This window comes from Haliotis rubra, unplaced genomic scaffold, assembly GCF_003918875.1.
Source record: "Haliotis rubra isolate DU_JTF1 unplaced genomic scaffold, ASM391887v1 Scf228, whole genome shotgun sequence".
NCBI lineage: Eukaryota > Metazoa > Mollusca > Gastropoda > Lepetellida > Haliotidae > Haliotis > Haliotis rubra.
Window position 1 is genome coordinate 255,449 of NW_025766314.1, and position 19,000 is coordinate 274,448.

The 19,000-nt window shown below is 41.9% G+C and overlaps 1 protein-coding gene across 1 annotated transcript in view; it reads left to right on the top strand.

The window, feature by feature from the left end:
* Positions 1–19,000, top strand: part of LOC124277824 (acetyl-CoA carboxylase-like) — a 69,387-nt gene that overhangs the window by 9,568 nt on the left and 40,819 nt on the right. Inside the window, 16 exon segments of the mRNA XM_046713538.1 lie at positions 6,446–6,569; positions 7,607–7,745; positions 8,280–8,389; positions 9,325–9,406; positions 9,841–10,160; positions 11,126–11,267; positions 11,270–11,334; positions 12,103–12,276; positions 13,201–13,378; positions 13,381–13,525; positions 13,960–14,214; positions 15,092–15,173; positions 15,855–15,925; positions 16,177–16,317; positions 17,441–17,569; positions 18,358–18,452. Coding sequence (XP_046569494.1) covers positions 6,446–6,569; positions 7,607–7,745; positions 8,280–8,389; positions 9,325–9,406; positions 9,841–10,160; positions 11,126–11,267; positions 11,270–11,334; positions 12,103–12,276; positions 13,201–13,378; positions 13,381–13,525; positions 13,960–14,214; positions 15,092–15,173; positions 15,855–15,925; positions 16,177–16,317; positions 17,441–17,569; positions 18,358–18,452 — 2,252 coding nt within the window.

Consider the following 19,000-nt stretch of genomic DNA (forward strand, 5'->3'; position numbering starts at 1 on the left):
GACTGACATTATCCGCATCTACACATTCCAGATATGGTGACAACTAGTGGTGGTATAATTAATTGAAATAATCAAAGATTGGTCACAGTGACTAAAAGACCAAGCAATTGATCATGTTTTCTCATAATCAAACACAAGCAATTTTGGAACACTTGTTTGTATCAACAATATTTTTCACAAGGTTGGTTTGTCTGAGTCGTTGAATTTACAAAACATAAGCACTACGAGCTCGTTCAAAGTCATGATTGAATTTATCTTAAAGACTCCAGGAAATGTATGTTCCTAACGTACTAGTCATCCATTAAAGATGTGAACTTTGCAAATGCATTTTGTGCAATTTTCAAAAGGACACCGAAAGAAGTACACTGTCTTCTTTATTTTTTTGTGCATTAACAAACATAACAGGAAAATTTGATGAATGACGCTAACCAATTATTTTCGATGATTGGCCCAAGTGAACTATCGCTGAGTTTTAAACAATATTTACTCACTGGTAGTATGATGCAGCTATGATGGTCCCAACTCTACTACCCCTTATGAAATGAGAGGGGCCTCTTGGGGATTCAGTGTTAGGATTAGTCCTCAGTACATGTGCATGTCACGAGGATCAATCCAAAATGGACCGGGTAGTCAGCTTGGTTACTTAGTTGAGAACATGTCATCGCAACCTCATGTTGCTCATCATATCAATCACTAGTTTTTCTGGTCTGGATCTGACGTTTTTGACTGATGTCATGAAGCAGGAGACACTTGAATATTCCAGGTTAGAATTTATCCACACTCAATGATTTACAGGCTGCCACCATATAGCTGGAATATTGACAAGTGTGGCATTAAACAACAAACAAACATGTAGCTGGAATATTACTGAGAGTTATTTTAAACAACAAAGGAAATAAACCCTCAGTAATGAGGGTCCTGGTCTGTGTTGTGTATATTACTGAGAGTTATGTTAAACAACAAATGAAATAAACCCTCAGAAAAGAGGGTCCTGGTCTGTGTTGTGTATATTACTGAGAGTTATGTTAAACAACAAATGAAATAAACCCTCAGAAAAGAGGGTCCTGGTCTGTGTTGTGTGTCCACCTGCTGATATCCACAGATACAACACTGTTTCAATGTCAGTAATCTGGGCAGAGTTATCTACTCTTTCTTTACCACTGATCATAATAAGGGTGTTGACATTAGAAGCATGGTCTTGTGTGAAGCATGATGTAGTAGCGGATAGGATTTGCCAATGTAATGCACACTATATTCCTAATATCTCACCTTTATGATAAAGATACACATAAACATAATAATATCTTATCAGTATTGTGAATTAAGCATAAATGTCACAGCTGATAGACATGAGATGGATATTGAGAGTTTGAATGCCTAGCACACCACGTTTACAACAGTTTCATTAATGTAACAATTGATTTTACAAATTGTCACATATGTTTGTCCAATTCTAGTGCCCTCCTCCGTGATACTACTGAAATAATATGCCTAAAAGCAGCATAAAACCAACTTCACTCACTCATACATGTGAAGCAGTTTGATGGCAGTCCCTACCATGTGACCTCATCTGGATTTTTATCACATTGTGATACAGGGTTTATCCGATAGGTCATGGCAAGATAACACCATATATACACTGTGTGACAGATGGAGATATAACATTCTTATATAACTCAGTGAGTAAATATGGTTTTATGCCGCTTGTAGCAATATTCCATCAGTATTACAGCGGGGAACATCAATGTCACAATACCACACATTTGCCAGGACATGTGAAGACCTTAACCACTAAACTACCCCACCGCCCAAACAACTTTTGGAAATAAGTTGAAATGAACCTGAAAATTTGTTTGATTATTGTGCCATGAAATACTACAAGCCTTTCTATGACACTATTAAATGCTAATTGTTCAGCATCTTCAAGATAATAGTCATATTTAGTGACCATTGTGTGGAATAAATAAAACCAAAAATTCCCTTTCAAATTATTATTCTGAATCCACAATACTATATAGAAACAGGTAGAAACAGGTAAAATGTAACACATGTTATATTTAGGATTACAGAACAGTGTGTGGTGCCGATTAGGTGTCTCAGTGTGGGTTCGAATCTCGGATGGGACGCAACCAAACAAAGTACTACAAGGTGGACATTGTTGAGAAAGTGTAATCCCTAAAAACAAACAAACATGTATTACTTTCAAAAGGTGGTGAAGTATTTGTTAATTCTCCCTATCTGGTGATTTCTGCCTGGTTGTATCACATGCTTATGTAGTACACTCAAGGATAACATTCATTATCTACTGAATCATTGTCTTATCCATGTGATAAACTATTTTTATAAACTTTTTGATTAATATGCAAATGAGGTCATCTAGCTGGAACAACTTTTAGAAAGGTCTATGCATTACTGCATCCACTATTAGGGGTTAAAGAACTGCTTATATTGTTTGTTAAAGAAGCACAGCACATGCATCAATAGTGTAAATGTTTTACTATTTTGTCATGGAATTGGTTTAAGATTTTTGAAAATGTGATGTCAAATAACATTGGTGTCTAATACAAAGTTCTGTCTTTTGATAAGTACAATCTTTAGGTCACGTCTTTGAAAGCAAACCTTCGAGGGTATCATGTGGTTCAACCCCAAAATTAAGATTAGTAAGACTGACCTTCCCGACATTTAGTGGAAATGGTGTTCATAGCTGTGTAAGTATAAACTCTCTCTCATTGCGTTCCATATGTACTCAGGGCAGTGGAGTAGTGTTTTGTTAAAGTTTTCGGTCGTCATAATGAAGATCTGTGTTGAATCCCACATGGGTACAATGTGCGAAGTCCATTTTTGGTGTCCCCTCCCATAATATTGCTGGAATATTGCTAAAACTGGCATAAAACCATACTCATTCACTCACTCACTTACCCCCACATGTACGCAGAAGTTTTGGGATATATGTTTCTTTTTTTCGGATATTTTGAGGTGTTTTGCACTTTTTGTGCCTAGAGCAGTATAAATGACTATCTTCCTGTATCAGTTGTCTTTTAAATATCTTAATTGTGAAAGTACATTTTAGGCCAGACATTTTCTAAGTTAATGTTCAGCTGACTCTCAAAAGAAACCTAAAATGTGTAAAAAAAAATGAAAAGACAATAGATAATAGAAACTCAATGTTATTTAATAATCATCTTTGTAAACCGAAAATATGTAAAATAATTTTAATAACATTTAACATAGACTTAAATGAATTGTAGAGCATGGGTCACTTTGTGTTATGGGACCATGTTGGTTTCTCATATCTTCACGTTAGCCTGAAGTATCAATATGACATCTACATCATCATAAAGTGGATGATAAACAACCATGCTGTCACAAGCTGGGAATCCTCAGGACAGGTTGAAATGTACCTATCACCAAGACACCATACTATGCATGCAATGTGATAGGGCTAGAATTTAGCGCTAGAAGTACTTAAGGTGTCATAAGGGCTAGAAGTACTGAAGGTAAGTTCGGGAAAATTAATAGCATCTGTATCGGTCAGTGCTGGTCAGTGGTCAAAACTTCCTGCCCGATAAGCAGGTTGATGATAGAGGCTGCCTCACCCAGCTGCAAGCTGCTTGGGTAAAGGTTAAGGTCCTGAACTGTTGGATCAACAATTTCTGTTTCTCAGACTGACCAAGTACATGGTAAGATTTGGCTAATGGCCCTTTTTATCGGGGGTAAAGATGTGAATATGAATGTATTGAGATTCTCACCAATTTGTGCTTCCATGTCAAATAATACAACACTGATAGATAAATGTTAAAAATTAGGCTTGGAGTTTATTATAAGATTCAATCCGCGAGCATTGATATATCTGATATCCACAGATGAGGGTGAGATTCTATTTGTTATAACAAAAAGTTGTTCATCAAAATATTTCAGTTATTAAGACCAGTGTCTTATGTAAAAAGGGCACAGCTGTGCATCTTCGTGGCAGAGAGATTAGTGATATTGATTGTGATGACATATTGATTGTGATGTCATAATTAGATGATAGCAGTACAATGGTTCCTCAAATTGTGATGTAATTCTATTGTAGCAGTCTCCAAGAAGATATACCTGTGAAGGTCCAGGTTAGAATATTGATCTTCAGTAACCCATGCTTGTCGTAAGAGGCGACTAACAGGATCGGGTGGTCAGGCTCGCTGACTTGGTTGAGACATGTCATTGGTTCCCAATTGTGCAGATTGATGCTCATGCTGTTGATCACTGAATTGTCAGGTCCAGACTCGATTATTTACAGACCGCTGCCATATAGCTGGATATTGCTTAGTGCGGCGTAAAACTAAACTCACTCACTCACTCCAAGAAGATATTGCTTTATCCAAGTGAGATAATTTCTGAAAGCATATTTTAAAGGATAAATTGTGTAACTGTATTATTAACAATCATTTGTGAGAAGGTGATGAAATATTTGTTGAATGTTACATTCTTTTCTAATTTCTGAAGTTTACCAATTTGAAAGTTTGTTTGCTTGTTGCTTTTTTTAACTAAGTGCTACTCAGTGTGCTAAATTTTACATTTGAAAGAACATGGCCCATTTCTCAAAGGGACCATGATTCATTGTGCAGAGAGTTATGTCCCTTAGGTATGCCAGAATCCTATGATCTGGGGTTCGAATACTGGTTCACAGCAATTATCATTCTTGGTTTTTCAGCACTATACCTGTGCTATCGGGTTTCAGCAAATTGGTTTTAAATGAGACTTCCTTTAGTTCAGGCTATCTTCACATTTTAACTGTAATACCATGATAATATGGAAATACTATTTTAAGTGACATCATACCCAAATCACTTACTTGGCTAACCCATGAAGATCGGGGTTAGAATTGATCTTCAGCAACCCATGCTTGTCATAACAGGTGACTAACGGGATCAGGTGCTCAGACTCGCAGTCTTGGTTGACACATGTCATCATATCAAAGTTGCATAGATCAATGCTCATGCTGTTGATCACTGGATTGTCTGGTCCAGACTTGATTATAGTCAGAATACTGCTGAGTGTGGCATTTAACAACAACCAACTGACCACTTACTGGGGCTGGGACGGGTCCAAATTTTCTACCCAGGTACCCTACCCCCTATTACCCTACCCTACCCGATACCCATAATGTTTATTCCTGACATTAAATTTGCTAGAAATGGCAATATATTCTTCAGCTCGGAGGCTAAAATTTCGATTTGTTCAAAATCTTAACCATGTATTATATTCAAAAGAAGTGACTGTAAAGTATGTCTAAATCTTCAAAGACAATACAATCATGAAAGAACAACATGTTACTTTGTTTAATCTATTAGTCACATGATCGATCATTATGGGTCCAGGTATTGAGACGGGTACCCTGGTCCAACGCATTACCCATCCGTCCCGGGTATCCAGGTTACCCTATCGGAATCCCAGCCCTACCACTTACTCGGCTAATCCCTCGGTATCTGTGTTAATACACCAGAGTTTATTGTGTCAAGGTAGAATCAGTATTGCATACTATGCTTCAGTATATAGCTTGGTCAGGTGTACATTTTACCAGGCTAATACAGAAAAAAACACAATATGTTTATCACACAATTAAACGCTGTAAACTTATCAAAGCTGGATAATATGAAAGACCTGTTGCCATGGTTACTTTGATTTCATGTTATGCGAGGCCACGATGCCATGTTCCTCATATTAACTAAGCCTATACTTTACTGAATGTTATTGATTGTATTGTTTCTGTTTATCATGTCTATGATATGAAATTCTTCAAAAATAAGACTTCTACTCATGCTTGTGTAAGGATGATAAGATTGTTATCTGAAGGGACTTAACAGGCTGAATAAAGTAGGCATAATTTGGCTAATGCCTGCAGTTTCTCTTTCTGAAGGTCACTGTTTGTTTTTTCAAGGGTTATATTGTCAACTGAGTATTGATAACATGGAGTGGAATTTAGCAGTTGCTGATATACATTGGTTGACATTAGTTGTGTGTCTATCGACTACTCAACATTACAGTGGCAAGCCTGATTAATTGGAGCCCCCTGTAGTAGTTGTCGCAGGATGGGTGTGGCTATGGTGGTATATATGTGATATACACTGAGTGTTTAGAGTTGTCGGTGTTTTTCAGGTTAGAATATTCCTATATTCCCTTCTTGCAGTGTGCATTTGTCTACTCATGCTGAGAAGTAAATATTGTTTGTCATGGTAGATATTCTACACATAGTGTATTGCGTTAAATCTTTGACCTGCTTACAACATTACTAATCTTAATCCACATGGTCAGTTGGTGCCATGTGACATGAAACTTGTTACGTACTTGCTCTTGGTGTTGGTGTGTGATTTGGATATCGTCCAGCTGGTATTGTTAGGACGTTGAGGTTGTGGTGATGTTGTGAGGGAGGGTAGAACACTGTTGACAATGCTGCTGTTTTCAGGCATACAATGTCCGGGATCACTCTGGACACGACGCGGGGGAAGAGGCAGTATTTGAAAGACTTCTGTGTTGCCACACCGGAGGAGTATGTGAAGCGCTTTGGTGGCAACCGAGTCATTAACAAGGTCAGTCTCATTGGTTAGGTGTTTGTGGGAGGATTAGGTCACTTCCCCCTGCACACCCCTATTTCACCTCTCTCTATACTGGACCACCTCTCTCCCACCCATCCGTCTCCCTCCTCTCTCCCTTCTCCCCCTCCCTCTCTCACCTTCCTCCCCTCCCTCCTCCTCTCCCTCTCCCTCCTTCCTCTCCCTACCCCTTCTCCCCATCCCTCCCTTCCTCTCCCTCTCCTCCTTATCCTCCTCCCCCCTCCCCTCCCTCCTCTCCTCCCTCATCCCTCCCCACCTTTCCCTCCTCCGCTCCTCCTCTCTCCCTTCCTTCCCTCTATCTCTCCTTCACCCTCCCTCCTCCCTCCTCTCCTCTCCTTCCTCCTCCTCCCTCTCCCTCCCTCCCTCCCCCATCCCTCCCTCTCCCTCTCTCCCTCTCCCATCCCTCTCTCTCCCTCCGTTCCTCCTCACTTGCCCATCCTCTCCTTTCCCCTCTCTCTCTCCCTCCCTCCCTCCCTCAACATCCCCCTCCTCTCTCCCTTCCCTCCTCCACCATCCCTGCCTTCCTCACCATCCCTTATCTCTCCCTTCCCCCTCCCTCCCTCCTCTCCCTCTCCCTCTTTTCCATCCCTCCTTCCTCTCCCCTTTCCTTCTTCCCCCATCCGTCCCTCTCCCCATCCCATCCATCCTCCCTCCCTCCCCATCTCTCCTCTTCCCTCCCCTCCCTCCCCCCTCCCCTCTTCCTCCCCCCTCCCTCCCTCCCTCTCCCTCTCTCTCCCCCTCCTCCCCATCCTCCCCTCCTCTCCCTCCCTCTCCTCCCTCTCCCTCTCCTTCCTTTCCCTCCTCCCTCCCTCCCTCCCCTCCTCCAGCTCCTTCCTCCTCCCTCTCTCCCCCCTTACCCTCCCTCCCTCCCTCTCTCCTTCCCTCCCTCCGTCCTCCCCAGTACAAATTGTGTGTCTCTCTCCTAGGATTTAGGTGCAAAATAAACCTCCAGTACCTTGTTCCTATGTCATTGTGGAGAATTGCTGCTGTAAAATGTCTTGTCTGTGCTGCAGGTTCTGATTGCCAACAATGGTATTGCTGCTGTGAAGTGTATGAGATCTGTACGGAGGTGGGCGTACGAGATGTTCCGGAATGAGCGGGCCATTCGTTTCGTGGTAATGGTCACACCAGAAGATCTCAAGGCTAATGCTGGTATGCATACCTCTGAGCCTATATATAGGTCTTACTTAGCATATGAATGATATTTAATAAGTATAGCGATGTAACAATGTAATGATATACTGTGTAACATTATGATAACATATTTCCTCGAAATAATACCATACCATACCCAGACAGTGTGGATTATTGTTCTATATAGATCACTTGATGTGATCATTTATAATTTGACCTATAACTGAAACGCTTAGTCCTTGAATGTATATAATTTTGATAGTAACAAATAAACCCATTTAAATTGAAAAGGAGCCCCAGTGAGTTGGGAGATTCCTGAACAGGGGGAAATCTAGACTTGCTTCATTTAGGCTTTAGCATTGCAGGGACAGCTAGGTATTAGGAAAATAATGTGGTTCAGGTACTGTGAGACAGACTACTGAAATGCTGTTCGATGCAACATTAAACCAAATAGACTCAAGTACTTATGCACCATAGCGAATGGATGAGCAGTAGAAACCTTCTGTGTCATGACACCTACGTATGATGCTAATAGCTGATGCACCATTCCAGAATACATCCGAATGGCAGACCAGTACATACCTGTGTCTGGTGGCACCAACAACAACAACTACGCCAATGTGGAACTCATCCTCGACATCTCGAAGAGAACACAGGTTCAGGTGAGGCAAGGGACACTACTCTCATAGCCAGAGATCACAAATATACTGATTGATCAAAGTAAGGGAACGCATCTGAGTATATCTGGATACATTTACCCTTTTTGTGTGATGAAATCTAGTACAGTCGAGCACCGTTGTTGGGAATATCATCACTTATCACTATGGAAGAAATGTTTTGATTCGAAACTATAATCCGTTATCGGTAGTGTTTAGTCGTAACAGTGAGTACTTCCAAATTAAATACCAAACAAGTGACACCTTCAACTCAATTAACCCTAATTAGTTTACACTACCGCATCCCTTTGATTCATGCCGCACCGTAAACATGTGGAAACAATCTCAGTTCAGAGGGATACTTGCCCAACAAAGGTAGGTTAATATTGAGTTTCTTTGCAGATATCGAGTTAAAGGGTAATTTTGCTTGTTGGGACCATGAAATTATATCGAGATATCTGAATTATCGAGACATCCGTATCGAGTTAAAAGAGCTTGAATAATGATAAATTATGAAGGATTTTGCCAGGACCGAGATATTATATCGAGACAACCGAGTTATCAGAGTTCGATACAACGGTGCTCGACTGTATAACATGACAGCAATATTGATCAATTCAATTATAGAACAACTTAGTTTTACTTTGTCATACAAAACTATAGGTCCAGTGAAATCCAAATGCCGGTAAGGTAATGAATGGTTTAGTCTACAGTTCTGTACTGTATTGTCAGATTTAGTAATTACTTTAGTTACAGGAACTTCGTTTCTTGTCAGGAATTGTTACTATGGCGATTATTGTAAGTGCTCCGGGATGCAGTATGCCTTATTTTTCTGCTTCAGTTCCGTATATTTGTGCATACTGCGTGCACACTAAAACCCCGGATTCCATTCTGGTTGTATTTCACATAGTGTTTTCTAATCACCTGATTCTCTCCTCTAGGCTGTGTGGGCAGGATGGGGCCATGCCTCTGAAAACCCCAAGCTTCCAGACTTACTCCACAAAAATGGGATCGCATTCATAGGTGGGTTTGTCAGCATTGTGTCTGTAGTGCCAGGTGTACATAAGTTTGTGTTGAATTACGATTAATTTACAGGTGATAAATGCTTGATAAATCAGTCCCAGAAACTATATAATTATATGAACTTATCCATAGTATTTTTTACAAGTGCAGTGCCAAGATGAGGTAAGAAAGCAAGGGCTTCTAAAGGGCATACAAATTAGTTAATTTTATATCAGGGAATTTTTTGTTACGGTAGTGGTGAAAGTGTTAGTTCATCAAACAGTAATCATTCCTAAACATGATTGTATTTACAGTACTGTCTTTAAATTTACGATTAATTTATCAATTATTTATAATTAGGTCATCTTACAAGACTCAAACTTACTTTTAGCCCTAACAACTGGCAACGAAATGTTTTTGACTGTTTTGCCGATATAAATGTATGTATGTGACAGGTCCCCCGGAGATGGCTATGTGGTCTTTGGGAGACAAGATCGCCTCCTCCATTGTGGCCCAGACAGCTGGAGTGCCCACCCTACCCTGGAGTGGCTCAGGTGTCTTGCTGAAGATTGCGGAGAAGGACATGTCCAAGCTCAGGCAGGTGGTTGTACCCAACGACCTCTACAAGAAGGGCTGCACACCAGACGTGGAGTCTGGCCTCAAGTCGGCCAATGTCATCGGCTTCCCTGTTATGATCAAGGCTTCGGAGGGTGGTGGAGGCAAGGGCATCAGGAGAGCTGACAATGCAGATGACTTCCCAAATCTCTTCAGACAGGTGAGATGCAGTTAAATCACTTTGAGTTGTCTCAGGGCTTTGGGTTACTGTAGGGTTTATTCAGATTTGTGTTAGCCTTTAGTGGGAGCAAAGCTGAAGTGATGTTGGTTGCAGACATCAACAACCTTGGGGCAACCCGTAAGCAGGACTTTGGTGCTAGCAAAAACAGGATCATAATCTGGACGAAAAAATAGGTTCCAAACCATAATTAGCTCGCTTGATTTCATCTGTGTCCAGATTTCCATATACAGTGAAACCTGTCTAAACCGGCACTCAACGGACCGAAATAAAATGTCGGTTTAGACAGGGTGCCGGATTTGACAGTGACAATCATTTTCCAATATGGCTGCCATTTAGGCTCATCAATCTCTTTATCTCATACCCATGCCTGCTTAGAGCGTTTGATTCACCGTACAATCACTACTTCCTGATTATCTAGCGTGCCAAGAGGATTACAGTGTAATTAGTGTATTGGATTATGGGTCCTTGATTGGACTGCTCATACCCAGGCTGGTTTAGACAGTGGTAATTACAGTCAAGTCGTGCTTGAATACGGAATAGACAGGTGCCGGATTAGACAATGTTTTAATGATCATAATATCGTTGTAAAATGGCGGGACCAAAGTTTTATGCCGGTTTTTACAGTGTGCCGGATTAGACAGGTGCCGGTGTTGCCAGGTTTTCACTGTAGTTTTAATGACCATGAATGTTGTTGTATATCACCAGAGCAAAAATAGACTCCCTGCCCATCATACTCCCTAAAAATACAAACTCATTTAATAAGCTGAAGCCAAGTGCATGATAAATGGGTTGACCCCTTGACACTTATCATGTTAATAAGTTAGTTAGCACCATGCTCACAGGTTTATCGCGCATCCTTTGGGCTTTCCTCCCATATTAAGCGGACACACTGTCATATAATTGGAATAATTTTTTAATTTTCTTCACTTACCTGATGACTGCAGGTGCAAGCAGAGGTTCCAGGTTCCCCAATTTTCATCATGAAGTTGGCGTCTGCTGCCCGGCATCTTGAGGTCCAACTTCTGGCAGACAATTATGGTAACGCCATCTCACTGTTTGGCCGGGACTGTTCCATACAGCGGAGGCACCAAAGATCATCGAGGAAGCACCAGTTGTCATTGCAAAATCTGACATCTTTGAGAGAATGGAGAAGGTAATTAGCTGTTGTATATTATACTGTAAATGTGTTGTCATGAATCTTAAAGTTGAGTACCATGTAATTGCTAGAAACTCTAGAACTGGGGCTCCTTTCACGAAGTAAGCTTTACTAAGGTTAACCTTAACTCCCATTCTTAAACACTGCACTAATGTTACCTTCGTGACTTACGATCACCTCAGTGCTTTGTGGAAAGAGGCCCTGTTCGTCAATAACACCTTGGGGCACTCATGCTTGTCGTAAGAGGCGACTAACGGGATTGGGTGGTCAGGCTCTCTGGCTTTGTTGACAGATGTTGTGTAGATCGATGTTCATGGTGTTGATCACTTGATTGTCTGGTCCAGACTTGATTGTTTACAGACCGCTGCCACATAGCTGGAATATTGCTGAGTGATCAGTGTTCACTTAATGGTGTCACCAATTCTTAAACAGGCACATTGGGTCCTGTAAGTTTCAGATGTCTGTCTGACCCATTGAAAATTCACAGGATCCACAGAATAAAATTAAACGCGACATTTGTCAGTTTTAACATTTCACTAATTGGCATTGAAATTATCAACAAACATAAGATTTATAAACAGCAAACAAGTGTCACATGTCACATATAACAATTTCAGTCAAAGTCATTGTGAAATATACAGTCAGACACTGGGGATCGGTGGATTGTCTGGTCTTCTATCGAACCGCTGGCGAATTGCCGGATTTGTCAGACCGCTGCCACATAGCTGGAATATTGCTGAGTGATGTTTAATCTTGGCATTGCAGGCTGCTGTGACGCTGGCCAAGATGGTTGGCTATGTGAGTGCCGGCACCGTGGAGTACCTGTACAATGCGGAACAGGATGAGTTCTTCTTCCTGGAGCTGAACCCCAGACTGCAGGTGGAGCATCCCTGCACTGAGATGGTGGCAGACATCAACCTCCCCGCCGCCCAGCTACAGGTGAGCTTGTCACAGGCTAGTCCACAACCAAGATGTTAATACTTTGTGCCTCTATCTCGAATGATTGTGACTGTTTAAATTCATGTTCTTTCATACAGACCGTATTCATTTAAGGTCACAGGGCCCTGATTCTCTGTTACTGCTTGATACTCAAAAGGAACAGGACATTTTACATCATAGCTGGAAGAAGAATCTGTTATTTCTTGAATTGTATCTTGCATTTAAGAACCTAAGAGATTGCCACTTTCCTTCTGTCTATGCTCTGATACAGAGTCGGCAAAGGAACTCATTGACTTGTTGATCTGTGTAGTAGTGATCTTTGATAAACTACTGGCAAACAAGGATAAGTTGGACCGGCGCAGAGAACGCATTTACGAGAAGTTGGCGGTGCATGGCAATGAGCAAACCCATTTGGTTTGTGAAAGGTAGAGCAGATGTAGGCTAGTGCACGTGCATTGCATGATGATGAAATTGATTCCGCGCATAGCTGCACACGCCTTGCGCCTTGCTTCACCCATCGCACTAAACTTGATCGCGGACAACCTGGGGCTAACAATGGCAAGCCAGTGAGTGGCACTCATTACATGTTAATAATTGTCAGGTCGATGCTCAACCTCTCCTTGTTTGCCAGTACATGTTGTTGAATTCTCCATCACCCAAGTTGAACAATTGGATTATAGTAAGTACTGAGTGCATATATGTCATCCCTGGCTGTTTGTGTCTATGTATCACAATGGCTGGATTGTAGCTTGTTATGTCAGCCATTGATATTCCTTTATCAGTCTAGATGATTCCAGGGTTAGATATTGACACACTGCTAACAGTGGCCTAGTACTTCATATACTCACTCACTCACTGACTGGATGCCTGCGTATCATGTACAGATTCACCTGCTTCTAATCACCTGGTTTGCTTCTCTGTCAGGTTGCGATGGGTCTGCCACTTCATCGTATCAAAGACATCCGTGTTTTGTACGGCGAAGACCCATGGGGAGAGACAGCCATTGACTTCGAGAGCCCACGAGCTAAACCCCATCCTAGAGGTCATGTGATTGCTGCCAGAATCACCAGCGAGAACCCTGATGAAGGCTTCAAGCCCAGCTCCGTACCGTCCAGGAGCTCAACTTCCGCAGCAACAAGAACGTGTGGGGATATTTCAGTGTGGCAGCATCTGGAGGTCTTCACGAGTTTGCAGACTCCCAGTTCGGCCACTGCTTCTCTTGGGGAGAGGACCGAGAAGATGCTAGAGAGTGAGTAACAGTTAACACTTGGCTAAACCTGCCTCTGTGCAAATTTAGGATCAGAATAGGTAAGCAGCAATGTATGCTGGCTGAAAGAGACAGTTACATGGATTGGATGACTATTATCTCCCACATGAAGCTGACATTCTGTGTTGTAACTGTTTGAAGCAGAGTTAAATTGGAGGCTACAATCTGTAAGGAATTCTACAGATTCTGTCTTTGTCATTCAGTCTACATATAGGTCCAGTCTGTGACTTAAGCCACTAATCCATGGCTTGAGTCAAATAAGTCTAGCTAATAATAATTGTTCATACTTATTGTGGTTAGGATCTACTGAAATGGTTTCAAGCCATGTTGGGCAAGTAGACTCTGAAGTTTTTCCATTGACCGCAAGTTTGAAACTTTTGCAATGAGACCTGACCTTGACCTTGTGATTTGTCCAGGAATCTGGTGGTTGCCCTGAAGGAGTTGTCAATCCGTGGAGATTTCCGCACAACGGTGGAGTACCTCATCAAACTGCTGGAGACGGAGTCCTTCCAAGGCAACACCATCACCACAGCCTGGCTGGACAAACTCATCTCGGAGAAGGTTCAGGCTGAGAAGCCAGACACCATGTTGGGGGTCATCTGTGGGGCATTGCACATTGCCGACCAGAGGATCCTTGGCAGCTTCCAGGACTTCCAGACTTCACTGGAGAGGTGCATTTTGGTTCCTGGTTCTTGGTGACAGTAACAAAATAATTCCCATGTTCTTGTATATAGTTCCTTTCTTCATCGATATCATTCCCCTTTTTGCTGTGTATAAGTTTCTGTTTTCATACATACATTTCGTTTCATCTTTGTATTTCCACTTTTTCAAGGTTGTGATTCCCTTCATGTACATAATTCCTTTGTAAGAGACTGCCTCCGTGGTGTAGTGGTTAGAGCGTCCGCCCGGAGAGCGGAAGGTCGCGGGTTCGATCCCCGACAGCATCATACCAAAAGACGTTAAAATATGGTACTTGTTGGTCCCTGCCTGGCTCTCGGCATTAATGGGTACAACAAGGACTGGTCGGCTCGGAGTCAGTTTAATGTGTCTGAGTGGGGTATTCATGCTTCACTGCGGCATGGTATCTCAGTGGGCTAGCACTATAAAACCAGCTTAAGTCTGGGCTAGTACAAGCAGCCGCACATACACATACACACGCATGCACGTCGTCATATGAGCGAAATATTCTCAAGCACGACGTTAAACCCAATTCACCTCACCTCACCTTTGTAAGAAGCGACTAATGGAATAGGGTGGTCAGACTTGCTGACTTGGTTGACACATGCCATTGTATCCCAAATGCTTAGATTGATGCTTATGCTGTTGAACACTGGATTGTCTGGTCCAGATTGGAGTATTTACAGACTGCCACCATATAGCTGGAATATTGCTGAGTGGCATTAAACAACAAACAAACAAAACACAATTCCCTCCTGTTGTTTAATGCCAACTTTTGAAGTTCATGTTGGTCAGCTACACAGGTTTTCTGTGCTGTCAGCCATTAGGAACCATTTCAAATATATGAGACAGGAGTATTTTTTGTTTCAGAGGCCAGATCTTGCCATCATCATCTTTAAAGAACATTGCTGATGTCGAGTTCATTATGGAAGGTGTCAAGTACGTCTTGCAGGTAGGTTCTGCTTCATCCTGGTACATAATAAGTTTGGGGCTGGGGTAGCCTAGTGGTTAAAGCGTATCTTTTCATCCCCGGTTCGATTCCCCACATGGGTACAATGTGTGAAGCCCATTTCTGGTGTCCCCCTAGGCCCGGATGTGTGCTGGAATATTGCTAAAAGCATGTACTCACTCACTCACATAATAAGTTTGTATTTTTTTATGTAGCATGTTCCATTTTATGGTTTTAGTCATATAATTTCAGATCTGTAGGTTTTTGTTAAGGAGAACAAGTTCTCACAGGTGGTTTTGAGAATTAAGCCAAGTAGTGTTTTGAATTCAGCTGTCAGCTGATGACTCATATTGAACATGGTATTTGGGACAACACTGCAGGGTATGAATTTACATGTGTTGGAGGAATGTTGTGTATTGTGTTTCATTGCACAGACACATGGTCCTGTGAACAGCAAACAGGATACATTATCAGATGAAGTTAAGCATATGTTGGTTGCAGAGTGTATGTAGTTGGCTGTGTGAACTGCTTGTCAGGTTGGCTCATGGTTTTAGGGCTTTAATCCTGATTATATTCGATATATGCCTCTGTTCATCAAGCAGTGAATGGGTACCCGGTGGGGTGAGAAGGTAATGTGACTGTTAACCTTGTTTGACCAATGTGTGGCCTGTTGTGTCTCTCCAGGTGATCAAGACCGGCATCAGCAGCTACTTCCTGTGCATGAACAACTCCGTCTTGGATGTCGAGGCACATCGGTGAGAATTGATTGTCATTGAGATTCAGTTCTGGAAGAAAATATTTCACAATTTGCCAGGTTGCTGCTCAGTTCAGTTTGGCACATATTCCATAGATCTCCAAACTCTGAAAACTTTCTTCTCTTCTCAGTACAATTTTGTGCATATTTCATGCTAGTAATGGCATTTAACAAAGGCACATGCTAGTTCATTTGCTGCCCTTCTTCCAATGACACTTTAATTACAGAATTCATGTTGTTGGTGTGTTTCAGTCTGTCTGATGGCGGCCTGCTTCTGTCCGTGGATGGGTCCAGCCACACAACCTACATGAAGGACCAAGTCAGCAGCTACCGTGTCACCATCGGCAACAAGACCTGTGTCCTGCACCGGGAGAACGACCCCACAGTGCTCAGGTCAGTAGCGCAGGTCAGTAGCACACAATCACTCATCTATCACACATCACACCATTCTGAAGACAGGGGTCCAGGTCATCGGATTCACAGTCAGTCAGTCTATCACTCTCCATGTCATCACAAGGAATCATTACATGAAAAAATTGAACTCTCCACCAGGCCCGTGAGTAAACAGGAAGTCATGGAACATTGTAACAGCTTGAGTACTAGAAATGTTGGATGGTTGGATTTTACAGGGCATGCTGTAATTCATTCCATTCATGTTAGTTACAGACAAGACTTAGTGTTCAATGTTACAGATAGTAAGGGTGGAATTTTGAAAAATCTAATCACATCCATCCAGAATTAAGATTGCAATTGGGTTCCAGGAGCTTTCAACAAGTTTATGCAGTATATGGACATAGTAGTGATGTGTATATTGTTAAAAAGCTAAGGGGGGCGGTGGGGTAGCCTAATGGTTAAAGCATTGGCTCATCACGCCGAAGACCCGGGTTCGAATCCCAACTTGGGCACAATGTGTGAAGCCCATTTCTGGTTTCCCCCTGCCGTGATGTTGCTGGAATATTGCTAAAAGCGGCGTAAAACCAAACTCACTCAGTCAGTCAGTAGAAAGCTAAGGAAATGAGGCTGTTTGAAAGTCCACAAGTAGACTAAGCCTGTACCACCATAGACTTTATGTGAACTAGTGCCAGATACTGAAGTGGTATGCTGGTCTGATAGTTGCAAGTCTGTCATGTGTTGCATGAAATATACTGTCATTTATGGAAATGTAATCTGAGTGCTTATTGGGGCGGTGGGGTAGCCTAGTGGTTAAAGCGTTGTCTCGTCATGCCGAAGACCTGGGTTCGAATCCCCACATGGGTACAATGTGTGAAGCCCATTTCTGGTGTCCCCGCCGTCGATGTTGCTGGAATATTGCTAAAAGCGGCGTAAAACCAAACTCAGTCAGTCAGTCAGTCTGAGTGCTTATTGGTCTAAGCACATATTGATTCATTGGTCGAACATAACAACCACATGGCAAATGAGATGTATTAATTCATAGGTTGTTGATTAGCCGATTGAGCTTGTGGAAATAACATGGAAGCTTTGACAGTGTTATGATTAGTGTTTTTGAACCATTTAGATCACCATCTGCTGGCAAGTTGATCAACTACATCGTGGAGGATGGAGGTCACGTGTTTGCAGGGGACGCGTACGCTGAGATTGAGGTGATGAAGATGGTGATGGAACTACGTGCCACCGAGAGTGGATGGTAAGTTGAAGCCTGTGTAGATCTCTGTGATCTTGGCCTCAATGTGCATGTGGTTGAAAATGCTGCAATGCATGTGGTGCATCCTTTATCTGTTATGAATTGTATGTAGAACAAACTATGTGATAGAGAGATGTAGCGGTAATTTAAAGTCTGTAGAACGAACTACGCACCACAAAGTGGGTGGTAACTTGACACACATGTGATATTGTAGATAAATAACCTTCGAATCCACATAAATCCCAAAAGTCACTCTCATAAGCTGTTGAGAGTGCTGATAAAACTAATTGTTCCCTCTTCTTTTCAAAGTAGAGGGTACGTAAGTCCCAAAACTTTCAAAGTTAAATTTTTGCTTACCCTATTTTTAAACGTAGTATATTTGTTCCTTTAAATTTCGGCTAAACTTGCCCTACAATCGCCAGCGGCTGAAGGGATGGTCTAAATCCAACTAGGGTCCATGCAGGTAGCAAAGGCACTGTAAGTCCCAATGGTCCCTAGTATGGTGATCTGCCTTCAGTTGTTGGCGATCTATAGCCCATTTTACATTGTATTGTCCAGAAATATCTTTCTACTTTTAAAGATATATGCTAGCTAGTTTTAACTCAATCTGTGATAATCTAGTGGTTTTACTGTCCTTCGTTGACAGGCTTGTATATATTATATGTATGCATTATGAATTTAGAACTAGTTTTAGTCACGATATGGCTGAAATATTGCCGATGTGACTTTAAATCTTAACTCACTCACTCACTCTTCTTTTCAAAGTAATGGAGACTTTTCTTTTCTCCCAGCATTCACTACGTGAAGCGTCAGGCAGCAGTGCTGGACCCAGGTGTGATTGTGGCTCGCATGCAGCTGGACGACCCAAGCAGAGTACAACAAGTATGTGCATAGCAGTCTGTGACTTTAATTGCTTGTCCTTAAACCCAAGTCCACTCTGTTTAAGTCAAGGAGTGAGAGAGTTTAGGTTTACGCTGCTTTTAGCAATATTGTAACAATATCACAGCGGTGCACACCAAAATGGGCTTTAAACATTGAACCCATGTCGGGAAATGAACTTTGGTTTTCAGTGTGACAATCGAAAGCTTTAACCACTAGGCTACCCCACTGCTCCTTTTAGTCAAGGAAGTTGATTATATAACATTAAGAGGTACTGAAAATGGTGCTAGGTTTAGTGTAGAGGACCCAAAAGAGTCATGCAAATGTACTCTTCAGTTTGAGCACACTGTGGTTTAGTAGACAGAGCATCTGTCCTGAAATTGGACGGTTGGTAGTTTAATCAAGTTATTATGAAAATATGTTAGTTGTTACCCTGGCTTATGCTTGCCTGGTTTGTTCATAGTCACAGCATATGGGAAATACATTTTAGAATGTTTCATGCCTTCTCAAGTAACCATAAACCTGGCTTTAGCCTGAACTATTGCTCATACATGT